Genomic DNA, 12,655 nt, shown 5'->3' on the forward strand with positions numbered 1-12,655 from the left:
GAAGAATTTCGGAAACCACTCGAAGCGCCAAAACTTCGCAAAAAACCGTAGTTGCAGCTGAGGCTATTCCCTTTTGTATTAAACCATTAACTCATTACCTCTCCAGGTCTGATCTAAAATTGGTGAAACTTAAGCCACTGTCACCAAGATAAACAAAATGCAGCAAAATTTTATATTAATGAAAACGTTTGGTAAAGTTAAAAAAGTCCGAAATAATTAGGACGATCAAAATATTGATAGGCTAAAAAACCTGACAAGTCTATCAATTGCCCTCAAATAAACCATGATTCTAATCTCAGAAAGATCGCTAAAGCAAACGGCAGATATTAATAAAAACTTAGAAACTAAGTTAAATTTTTCAAAAAAAGAACGCTCAAATTTAAAAATAGGAAAACTACTACAATAATATTTCTAATCGCTGCAATTAAGAAAAAACAAAATGCTAGACAACATGATTTCATACTAATTCAAAAAATAAAATAATCAGAAGACTTAATCAAAAGAATAATATTCAAAGGCAAAAAAAATTAAAAACAATATCAAGACCGGAAGAAAAATGTAATAAATAGCAATGAGTGACAATTTTGGAAAACGCTTTCTAGCAAACTCAGTACTGCCTTATGTTGATTGAAATCAATTGCAAACCAAAGAAATGACAAAAATCTAATAACAAGCTGAAATCATTCAATTTTTCAACAACTGAAAAAATCAATATAACCAATATAAAGGTAGGTGCCCGGACAAAGCTAGAATGATACAAACTATAATGTGAAGAATATGGACACAATGTAAGGAACACCGACACAAAGACTAATTCTTGCTTTTTGAAAGTTGAAAACCAAATTTGAAACTTGAAACGCATTTTCAGGCTCTGCAAAACACTGTGGTATCAATTTCCGAGATTTACATTTCAATATAGCATCGACTAAACATCATTTCTACAAAAAACCAAATTACAAGCAAAAACACTGTACCACTTAGACGAAAAAACGGCTAAAAACGGTTATCTATATGTGCCATTCAGTCAAAAACTACTTTTCAAAGTCAAAATGTTATTCACTAAACGGAGCGCATGATCAAAAAACTTCTCTAACTCAAGAAAAAAACCTTGAGAAAACCAATACTCCTCTTCGAGTTGTAAAAACCTTGAGAAAACCAATACTCCTCTTCCATTCGTAAAAAACTCACCAGAAATCCAATGATTGAAAAAAGTGTTTCAAAAAACTTGCATAACTTTCATTTCATGCTATTCATTTGGCAAGGGAGAAATGAGTGAGGTGCGACCATTTAAAATACATCAGATTTTGTGTTTGACCTACATCTGGGGGGTAGAAAGTGGCTTTGATGTCTGCGTTGCCCTTGTTGGGCTGTATGATGAGTTTACGGCCCGAGTGGCGAGAGAGGTAGAAGTTTTTGAAGCACTCGAACGCCGTCTCCAGACCCACTGGCATAATGCACTCACTGCTCTGCTGCGAGGAGGGCCAGTTGCCACTTGTTAGCACCTGGAGCAACACATACGTCCTTTTAAAATGTTGCCAAAGGAACTCAAATTAATTACACGGTGTTAGCGAACTAAGTTGAGGTGAAGACTTAGAACGCGTAACCAAAGGTACACCCGAGATTTTACCACCCAATCGACAAAAGGTGACATGGTTCAACTTGCCTTGACTTGAAAGTCGAACTGTAGGTTGGAGACGAATGCAGACCGCTTGAAGTTCTCATTGAGAGTAGATGACACCGAGATGTCTTTAAACATGCCTTCTAGCTTGCCCGTAAATTGCGATCCACACTCCGTCTTTAACAAACAGAACACACTATTTCACTCGCATCGAACAATTTTCAACATCGCACGTACATCAAGTAGCACTTGCGGAAGCTTCCAAATACGAGAAAATTTCCAGAGAAGTAACGAAAAATTTCTTGTTAACCAAGGTATCCTCATTGGTAAAAATGACAGCTTGATGAGCATGATCGCAAGCGTTACCAAAACATGATTTTTATAACCACGAATTGCACACCCAATGGGAGGGGACTTAAATAATTTTAATTGTTCTCGACTCACCCAATGAGAGGGGAGTTGAACAAATTGCCTGAGTTGACAGAAAAAGAAGAAAGCGATTGATGAAATTAACGAACAGGGGGGGGGGGGGGGGTAAACTAAATTATTGGGCTCATGATTTGAATTAGAACCATGTCAGCAATGAACTAAGTAATATATTCTATTGCTCAATTGTTTGCTGTCATTCAAAGGGAGAGCAAACCTTGAGCTTGGATATCATGGTTCTCTCGTGGTCCTCGACTGCCGATTTGCCACTGAGGAGTCGTTTGGCCAGATGCTGCTTGTAGTACCTCTCGAACATGTCCTTCTCATTTAGAAATCGGAAGATAACCATCACTTTATCAAGCAACTGTTCCACCGTTTCCTCCGTAGCCTGAAAAACAAACTTTGAAGCCAATTGACAGCTTCGAATCATTTAATATACCCCTGATGCAAATGCTTGCTAAAGCAATATAATAGTTTCACACATGGCCCTGCATATCAATCAACGCCACTTGAACAAATGCAGAGTGCTAAGAAACAAAAAATGAATTAAATTCGACCAAACGTTTCAAATTACTGCTAATTCAAGAAAGTTACTCTGTTCTTGATGTCCAGCTCATTGCTCTAGATGACAGTGGCAACTAAGCCTCTTTTGCCGGCTAACAGGCAAACTTTTGCTAAAGCGAGTGAGAAATGACGTCACGCGCGCAAATTCCGTTAGTGAGAGGAAGAAGTCATTCAGAAAATTTGACTTTTTCAGCTTTGCTGTGTGAACAAATGTAAAACGAAAAAAAGGCGTCAGACGACGAAACAAAAAAAAAACCAAGAGCACCGCAATATAGCTTCGCTCAGCTTACAGCTTCACAGCTATAAAAAACATTTTTTTAACTTCGCATTTTTCGAGGAGTTATCGAGGTTTAAAGTTTTGTGTGACCATGTGATATTTCGTTCACTTTTAGCATGATTTTGTTCAATTTAGCGTAATTTTCCTTCAAATTAAGGCTTTTCTATAAAAAATATTATTTCAAAATTACTTGTCATGCTACAAAAGGAACCAATTTTGTGATAATCAATTTCTACCAGTAGACCGATAAAAAGGCTAGTTCTGGTTTCGTGAGGAAGTATAAAAAAACTCGAATTCAACTTGAGAGCTGTTTTTTTAAGAAAACTTTTCCTATTTATTAATGTTTTTAGTCACTCAGAGACTAGTCAATGTCATATCGAGGTTTCGTTAATTACCAACTTCATTTACAGTCAAATGATACCCAATGAACAAAAAATTCGTTTTCGAGGCATCGCTCATGTTTTTTGTTTTCGAAATTTTTAATGAAATTTTGATTTCCTTTTTGAGTTTTACTAAATTTTGGGAGTCCTATCACATAGACTTGCCAACTAAAAGTGCAATCGGCTTTCTAATGTGCATTAGGTAAACCTATATAGCGCTTTGAGCGGACAGCTAAGGGCTGTCAAGACTTTAAAAAATATTTTTTAAATTAGCAGATATTAAACTAATTTTCATGAAAAGTAAGTCAGTCTCAGTAATGACTGGACACCCTTCCTTTCCTTTTTATTGCAACAAAAATTATTCTGGTAAGCGGTTTTATCTGCTAACTATTGATTTTTTCTATACTTTTCAGTTTTTGTTCTTTTCGTCAGCTTGTAATTTAGTCTCATCATTGAGAGCTTCCATCCAATTTCTTGTAATTCAGAAACTATTTTTCCATTGATGTCATGTCGTAACTCATGTTTTGTTTGTCGCACAATATGCGTTTTCATAAAATTTTGTGAGTGATCACTATTTGTGTTCCTTTTTCTCTTCTTTTAGCACATTCGCTGAAAAATTTTTGTTTTTGCTTATTTTGGTGTTTGTTTTTTTTTTCTCGTAGTCTTTCTATTGGCAGATCTTGTGAGCGCTGTAATGAGGCATGGTATTATGCAATTGAATTAGTAGTTCGGTTTTGTGACGATTTTTTAAAACTCTATCTATTTTTACATCTCTTTTTCAACATCTATTTTTAACTATCTCATCATTAGGTTGACAAAAATGTAGATGAGCTCGGGTCGGAACATCATGTGCGAACGTACATTAACGAGCATTCTTGTTTAGTCTAAATTCAAAGAAGCTAGGACTAACCACTCTGAGGCCTCCGCCCCTCCATACTTTTTTGAACTTGTCGTCTACATAGAGGGAGAGGTACTCGGGGGATCTGGAGTTGAGATTGACAAAGTACTCAAAGTCACTGTTCACAGTCTGCTTCAGCTGCTTGTCATTGTCAAATGCTTGCTCCATGAACTCATTGTACCTGTCCTTCAGCTCCAATAGGTTCGTCACATACTAAACAGCATCAGAACCTTGAGAATATGAAAGGGACGAGAGAGAGTAAATATAAATACCAAAAAACAAATCGCATTCGCATTTTCAAATGTTTTATTATTTTTTTACAGATTTATTAAATTAAGTAATATTAGAGAGCATGTAAATATTTACTAAACGGGTAATATGTTTCGAATCCTCAAAAAAGAGGTCATGAATGACTCAATCAAAGAAAAAAAATTCAGTTAAATGACAGTTTTTGTACCAATGAGCAGCAGCTCATTCAAGTTTGAAACATTCGATTTCAACTGATTTCACAACCGAGGCCACTTGCCATTACTAAAGTGCACAAGAAATAGTAATGTAAAAAACTGACGCAAAAAGCAGAGAAATCAAAATGACCCTATAATCAAAAGTGACAATACGAGAGCAATTATTAACTCACGAGCACTGGGTCCACAGCACTGCCCTGTCTTCCTTCTTCTGCAACCAGGGTCTTTCCCTCTTCCCTCAGGTGGCTACTGATGCAGGATGAGATTGTCTTCAGACCACTCTCCACTTGCTTCAATAGCTGATACAGACACTTCAAGTCTACGAAAACAAATTGGATCTACATTGTATCTGTTTATTATGAATCTATTACAAGCAGTTGCATTTTTATGCATCAAAAAGCACATACGATCCTACATATCACCACTAATAATTATTGAAGAAATTCATATTATATTCTGTCATTCAGTTGCAAAAAAGAACAGCTAATTAAAGCAAATATGACTGTAATTACCGGATATTTTCTGATTCTTCAGCATGAACACAACTCCAGAGCCTGGCATCTAAAATACAAAGTTACATTGAAAACAACCTTCATATTTTTGTCGGCAGTTGAATGTGTGTGTGTTGCCTAGATTCGCGCCAATTGCAGAAATCGTTCGATGCTTATAAATTAACCATTCAAGAAACTTTTTAAAATGCAGCGGCGCGATCGTGATAAAATCCTCAGAAAGGCAAGAGTTATTCAAAACGAATTTGATCCATATATTCGCAAAGCAGAATTGATGCTTATCTCGATGGATTTATTCACATGTCTAAAAACGTAACAGTTCGAGAACTAAAATTCTACTAGTTTGCACGTGTACGTGACATTTACATCCGTTAGATCAAAATGGTCAATGAAGTGTCATTAATACCAATCGTTCATACACTTTTTAAAATTGAAGGAATGACAATTTACGAATACTAATCAAGTATTCACTGATGTTTGACACAATTTAATAATGGTTTCACGCGACATCTTGGAGATCCGTGAATGGCTTTTTATGACACTGTGCGTGCGGTTAACTGATTTTCAAAAAACTAACTCAGTTAGACAACTTTCTCACGCTCGAACGACTGCCGAGTGGCTGGCCCTGGGCGACCGTACACAAGTGCTTACCAAAGCTTTAAAAGAGCTGCTGAGAGAATTAATGTCCACGTGGTTTATCAGTTTGTCTCGTTTCCAGAACGAAAACATTCTAGCAATTAAAATTATAGATTAAGGAGTGGCAACCTCTACTATAGTGGACATGTGCTGTTTGATGAGTTCCTCCTGCATGACTCGAACTATTTCGTCCTCGGTCCTCTTGTCGAAGCACTGTTGTGCCCTCTCCCTCTCCTCAGTCATCCTCTGCCTCACTCTGTGGATGTACTCGGAGGCCGAGTTCTTAGCCAGGAACTCTTGCGACTCCAGCTACAAACATTCTACGGTTTAATCAACCTAGCCTGGTATCCATTTCGGTTTTGGAAACTCTCCACCCCACCCACTTTTAGATAGAAAAAAAACACCGGGGAAATAATCGCCCGCTGGACTGTTAAAGAGCAGCAGCGTCAACTGAATTGAATTAGCAAGCTAAAACAAGATTAGCGTATTTGACCATTTCATCTTTAGTTGAAGATTTTGCATTTTTGATAATGGTGCATGTAAATTGTCAATGGCCCTCACGCCTCTTAGTATACACATAACATAATTTGTACAAAAGTACCCATTATTTGGTCCACACAGGCTAACTTGAACAGAACTTCGCTCATAGGAAACCAGATCCAGGAATTGAATAAATTTAAATTTAATGAAAGTTCGCAACATGATAACGTGGTTTAGTAAGAGAATACACTTTAAACGGTGCTAGGAATATTGGCCGACAGGGCGTTTAGGCGACAAGGCAAAAATAAGAAACTTAGCCGACATTTTTATTATAATTGGTCAAATAATCTTATTGGTCGGTTAAAGTGGCGCTCCACTCGGCCTCTCCGTGGTCGCACTCACGGCAGTCGAGTTGCGAAGAAGAGGGGAGGGTGCAATCACGGGTAGAGGTAGGCTTTCATTTGGCTAGTTGATAAAAACTGTGCCGTTTATTTTTAGATTTGAGTTCAGAATGAGTTTTAGATTTGAGTTTAGATATTCAGAATGAGTATATTTATATTTGCTCATATTACGCAAACTGTCGGCCAAATTTCTCATTTTTTGGTTGCCGACTAAACTTCCTGTTGATCAATAATTGGCCCATCGCTTTTACCTGATAGAACTGTTTGGACTGTCGGAGAAAAGGGGTTTCGAAGAAGTCTTCGTAGAACTTGGTATCGTATATGCCCACAGACACAAGGATCGAACAGGCATTTTTGATGGCCGCCCTGAACATACATGCTAAATTTAAGTTTGAAAAGCTTATTAAAAACTTAGACTGAATTATCGGCAGTTCAAGATCATTCAATGATCCGAAGTCGAAAGTATTGTTTAGAATTTATTATGTGCCAAACTTGATCTTTTCCAAAATTTTTGAAAACATGTTTTCTCTCAGAAGTTGCCTGAAAAATTTATGTTTTTTTTTCTTCTAGAATAATAATGGTTAATTACATTTTTCTTATAACTTTGTTGCACCATGCGCCTTATATCAGTTTCACTGTCACATCTGCAGATGATGCGTTTTGATATTCCTTATTTTGGCTTTGACAAGATGATCAAATAATGACCCTCACAATTGGGTGTTTAAAAAATGGCAGGATCGACTCTCAGTGTGTTGGTCAATTAATTGAACAAGAAACAGTAGCAAGAAACAACAGTCAAAGTAAGTCAACCTGTCTATGATCTCGCCTCTGCGCTCCCTCTCTATGCTCTGCATCAGGGTTTCCCTAAGGTGTTTTTTGACGGCCTCCTCTTTGAGGATCTGCTCTCTGAACAGGATTAGTCCCAAGTTGTAGACGTTCTCCAGTTTGTTCTGTTGCACGTAGGCTCTGTCCATGTACATTAGGATATCTCTGATCATAACCATGGCAGTGGTGTGGTCCTGCCAGGCCACATTGAGCACTGACAGAAAATTGTGGTTAATTGCCGCTTTCACCTCTGGAAGCACCTGAAACTCAACAACTCTCTTCATAACAATTTTGAAAAAATTAATTGTTTCACTGAGTCACAACAAAGCTTCCCCGACTTTCTACGCATAAAAAACTACTATGAATTTTTAGTCAGTTCGAATCATGATTACCACAAAAAGATTATCACAAAAAGTGATTACCACAAGAGTCGATTATGGAGTCCTAAAGGATACGTAGAACTATTATAAAGCCCCGAGAAGTGCTGATGATAGCAGCTGACTTTCAGAAAGAAAGATTAGGTCGAAATAACTCGAGGTAATACTTTGTCGATATATGTGAGTACAGAACCTGGAACCCATTTTGACAGCGCTGAAAAAGTGAACTCATTTGTTTATAAATTTACTAGCAGGCCCGCAAAAGCATCACCAGAAAATCATCTAAAAGAATAGAAGGTTAAAAAATCGGTTTTTTGCACCACCTGGGGCTGGAACCTAAGCCCCTCGTTCAAAAGCAATAGGTATTACGTTTCGTCACCGAAGTGTTTAGTTTGAGTATATTACACTACGTGCCAACAATTTTTTGTTCAACCACGTTTTCTGCTTTACCATTTTGCATATTTAAGGAGCGCTAAGACATGTACAGATAACGATATTCTACATGGTGGCATAGTGTAACTCATGTTCTGCGTTAGGCTGCATGTATAAGGAGCGTTTATAACATGCGATGAAACGGAGCTTAAACATACAAAAGAGAAAAGGGAGAAGAAAGAAACGAAAGACAAAAGACAGGAAAGAAAGAAAATGAACGCAGAAAAAAAGAACAGGAAAGAGGTAAACAAAAGAGAGAAAAGGAGAGAAAATAGGAAAAAACAGAACAGAAGAGAAAAGACAGAGAAATGAAACACAAAAAAGAAACAATGAAAGTGATAAAAGAGAAAAACAAACGAAAAAAACCAAGACAGAAAAGAAAAAGAGAACAGAAGGAGTAAAAAAAAGAGAAAAAAAAATCGAGAAACGAAAGACAGAAATGAAAGAAAAGGAAAAAGAGAAAAAGCAAAAGAGAAAATAGAGAAAAAGCAAGAGAAAAGGAGAGAAGACAGACAAAGAAATGCAGAAAATGAACAAAAAAGGGGGAAATAGAAAAACAAAAGAGAGAAAAGACACAGCGAAAAGCAAAGAAGAGAAAAGCAAAGAAGAGAAGAAAGAGAGAAAAGAGAAAAAAGGAGAGAAAAGAGACAGGAAAAAAAGAAAAGAAACGATACAAAAAAAAGAGAAAGAAACGAAAGAAAGAAGATAGAAAGAAAAAGGAAGGCAGAAGAAAAAGAAGAGAAAAAAAAGAGAAAAGAAAAAACAAAAAGAAAAGCAGAAAAGAAGAACGGGATACAAAGAGGAAAGAAAGAGAGAGACACGAGAGACGAAAACGACGGAGAGAAAAGAGAAAAGCAAGACAGAAAACCGAGGCATAAAAGAAAGGCAGAAAAGAAAGAAACGCAAGAGAAAGGAAAAACAGAAAGAAAAGAGAAAACAAAAATCTAAATAAAAAACGAAAAAGAGGATCGAAAGAGAGAAGAATGCGAAGGAAAGGCAAAAAAAAGAACAAAAGAGAAAAAGAGAAAAGAATGAAAAGATGAGAAAAAGAAACAAAAAGAGCCAGAAAAAAATAATAGAAAAAACAGAAAAGAAACGAGAGAGAAAATTAAGGAAGAGAAAAGAGCAGAAAAGAGAGAGGGAAAAAAGAGAAGACAGAAACAAACGACACGAAGAGAAAATCAAAGTAAGAGAAAAGCAAGTGAGAGAAAAAAGACAGAAAAGAAAACCAAGAGATAAAAAGAAAGAAAAGAGAAAAGAAAGCGAAAGGAAGGAGAAAAAACAAGAGAAAAGGAAAGAAATAAGACAGAAAAGAAAAGGCAGACAAATGAAAAAGAAAATACAACACGGAGAAATGAAAGAGAAAATCAATTAAGAAAAGAAAAGAAAAGCAGGAGAGAAAGGAAAAAAAGAAAAGAAAAAGAAAGGCAGAAAAGGAGATAGAGAAAAGAAGGAAACAATAGAAAAAAGAACAAAAATGAAAAAGAAAAGAAGGACGGAAACAAATGACAGAAAAGAAAGTGGAAAAACAAGACAGGAAAGAAAGAGAGAAAACGAAGAAGGGCTGACAAGGAGAAAAGCAAAAGGTAAAAAAAAAACAAAGGAAAGAGAAAATAACAAAAAACTAAAGAAAAAACCGAAAAGAGGAACGAAGGAGAAGAATGGAAGAGAAAGGTAAAAACAAAGGAAAGAGAAAATAACAAAAAAGAGTAAGCCAGAAAAAATAAAAGAAAAGAGAAAAGAAACGAGAGAGAAAAGTAAGGAAGAGAAAAGAGCAGAAAAAAAAACACAAAAAAGAAACAAAAGACACAAAGAGAAAAGCAAAGTAAGAGAAAAGCAAGTGAGAGGAGAAAGACAGAAAAGAAAGAGAAAAGCAGAAGATAAAAAGAAGGAAAGAAAAGAGGAAAGCGAAAGCAAGGAGAAAAAACGAGAGAAAAGGAAAGAAATAAGACAGAAAAGAAAAGGCAGACATATGAAAAAGAAAATACAACACGGAAATGAAAGATAAAAGCAGTTAAGAAAAGAAAAGAAAAGCAGGAGAGAAGGGAAAGAAAGAAAAGAAAAAGAAAGGCAGAAAAGGAGATAGAGAAAAGAAGGAAACAATAGAAAAAAGAACAAAAATGAAAAAGAAAAGAAGGACGGAAACAAATGACAGAAAAGAAAGTGGAAAAGCAAGACAGAAAAGAAAGAGAGAAAACGAAGAAGAAGGGCTGACAAGGAGAAAAGCAAAAGGTAAAGAAAAAACAAAGGAAAGAGAAAATAACAAAAAACTAAAGAAAAAACCGAAAAGAGGAACGAAGGAGAAGAATGGAAGAGAAAGGTAAAAACAAAAAGAACAGAAAAACAGAGAAGGTGAAAAAATGAGAAAGTAAACAAACAAAAGAGAAGAAAGGCAGCAAAAGAAAGGCAGAGAAGCAAAAGCCAAAAGAACACAAAATAAAGAGGGAAGAGCAAAGAAATACAGAAACGAAGACAAGAGAGAGAAAACCAAAAGAGAAAAAAAGAGAAAAGAAAGACAGTAAAGAAAGAGCAAAGAAGATAAAAAGATAAAAGAAGATAAAAGAGAAGTCGAAAGCGGAAGAGAAAAGAAAGCAAAGAAAAAAGAAGAGAAGAAGACAGAAAATATATAGGTAGTGACACGGAAAATAGAGAAAAAGAGTAAAGAAAGCGAGAAAAACAAATCAGAAAAGAAGAGAATAGAGAAAGAAGAAAGAGAAAAAAAAGCGAAAAAGGCACAAAGAAAAGACGGAAAAGAAAGAGAAAAATAAACGATAGAGAAGAGACAAAAGAAAAAGATAGAGGAAGAAAGAGAAAAGAAAGAAAAGGCAGAAGAAACACAGAACAGAAAGAAAAAAGCAAGAGATAATCGAAATAAAGGAAAGAAAGAAGAGAATCGACAGACGGACGAAAAGAGAAAAAAACAAATAGAAAGCAAAAGAAAGAAACAGAAGGGAGAAAAAGACAGAAAAGAAAGAGAAAAGCAAGACCGAAAAGAGAGAAAAAAGACTGAACAAGAGAGAAGACAGAGAAACGAAAGAAAGAAAAGACAAATGAAAAGACGGAAAAAAAAGAAAGAAAAGAGAGAGAAAACAAAAAACGCAAGAGAAAAGAAAGGCAGAAAAGAAGAACAGAAAAAAGAGGAGGAAGAAAAAAGAAAGACAAACCAAAGACAGAAAAAACAGACAGGAAATACAAAAAAGTGTGAGAAATGCAAGAGAGAAAAGCAAGAGATGAACGAAAGAGAAAAGAAACAAGAGAACAGACAGAAAGAAGAAAAAAGAAAAAAAGCGCGAAGAAAGATAAAAGAAAGAAACAGAAGGGAGAAAAGAAAGACAGAAACGAAAGTCAGAAAAGAAAGCGAGAGAAGAAAGACGGAAGAGAAAAAACCAAAAGAAGGGGAAAAGAAAGACAAAAGAGAGACAGGAAAAACAGAAGAGAGAAAGAAAATCAAGAGAGAAAAACAAGAAATAATCAAAGAAGAGAGTAGACAGACAGACGAAAACAAAAAACAAATAGAAAGATAAGAAAGAAACAGAAGGGAGAAAAAGACCAAGTAAGAAAAGTAGGAGAGAAAAGAAAGAGAAAGGAAAGAAAGAAAAAAAGGAGGAAAGCAACAGAGATGAAAAAGAAAGGAGAAAAAAAAGATACGAGAAACTAAAGAGAAGCGGAAGAGGAACAAAGAGAAAAAAGAATCAGAGAGAGAGAAAGAGAGAAAGAAAGATAGAAAAAAAGACAAAAGAGAAAAGACAGAAAAGGAAAACAGAAAAGAAAGAAAGCAAAGCCAATGAGAGGGGGAGAAAAGAAAGAGCGAAAGAAGAAGTACAGAAAGAAAAAGAAAGACGAAAGAGAAAAGCAAGAGAAGAAAGACAGAAAAAAGCAACAGAAAAAAGCACAAAAAAAGAAAGATAAAAGCAAAAAAACAGAAAGGAAAAAAGATGCGAGCAACTAAAGAGAAGCGGAAGAGGAACAAAGAGAGAAAGAATGACAAGAAAAACAGAAAAAAAACAGACAAAAGAAAGAGAAAGAAGACTGAAAAAGAGAGAAGACAGAGAAGCGAAAGAGAAAAAAGAAATGAAAAAACAGAGAAGACAGACAGGAAATACAGAAGAGAGAGAGAAAAACAAAAGAAAGAGATAAACGGAAGATACAAAAGAAAGAGGACAGACAGAAGAAAACAGAAAAAAGCGAATAGAAAGAGAAAAAGAAACAGAAGGGAGAAAAGAGACAGAAACGAAAGACCGAAAAGAAAGCCAGAAAGGAAAATTGGAAGAGAAAAAAAAACAAAAGAAAGCGAAAAGAAAGACACAAAAGACAGACAGGAAACACAGAAAAGAGAATGAAAAGTCAGAAATAATCGAAAGAGAAAAA

The 12,655-nt window shown here is 35.7% G+C and overlaps 2 protein-coding genes across 2 annotated transcripts in view; one reads left to right on the forward strand and one right to left on the reverse strand.

Moving 5' to 3' along the window:
- Positions 1–12,655, reverse strand: part of LOC142336153 (cullin-3-like) — an 81,608-nt gene that overhangs the window by 60,904 nt on the left and 8,049 nt on the right. The window contains exons 3-11 of the mRNA XM_075384752.1: positions 7,464–7,738; positions 6,905–7,019; positions 5,902–6,081; positions 5,140–5,188; positions 4,801–4,946; positions 4,176–4,376; positions 2,262–2,432; positions 1,664–1,795; positions 1,320–1,502 (exon numbers count right to left, since the gene is read on the reverse strand). Coding sequence (XP_075240867.1) covers positions 1,320–1,502; positions 1,664–1,795; positions 2,262–2,432; positions 4,176–4,376; positions 4,801–4,946; positions 5,140–5,188; positions 5,902–6,081; positions 6,905–7,019; positions 7,464–7,738 — 1,452 coding nt within the window. The remainder of the gene's footprint in view (positions 1–1,319; positions 1,503–1,663; positions 1,796–2,261; positions 2,433–4,175; positions 4,377–4,800; positions 4,947–5,139; positions 5,189–5,901; positions 6,082–6,904; positions 7,020–7,463; positions 7,739–12,655) is intronic.
- On the forward strand, positions 11,059–12,075 carry LOC142335806 (uncharacterized; the record flags this gene model as incomplete). Its single annotated transcript, XM_075384134.1, has 2 exons — positions 11,059–11,106; positions 11,983–12,075. Coding segments are annotated over 2 exons (141 nt in total), but the record flags the coding sequence as incomplete, so codon positions are not given.

Source organism: Convolutriloba macropyga, chromosome 3, assembly GCF_964194025.1.
Source record: "Convolutriloba macropyga chromosome 3, txConMacr16.3, whole genome shotgun sequence".
Classification (NCBI taxonomy): Eukaryota; Metazoa; Xenacoelomorpha; order Acoela; family Convolutidae; genus Convolutriloba; species Convolutriloba macropyga.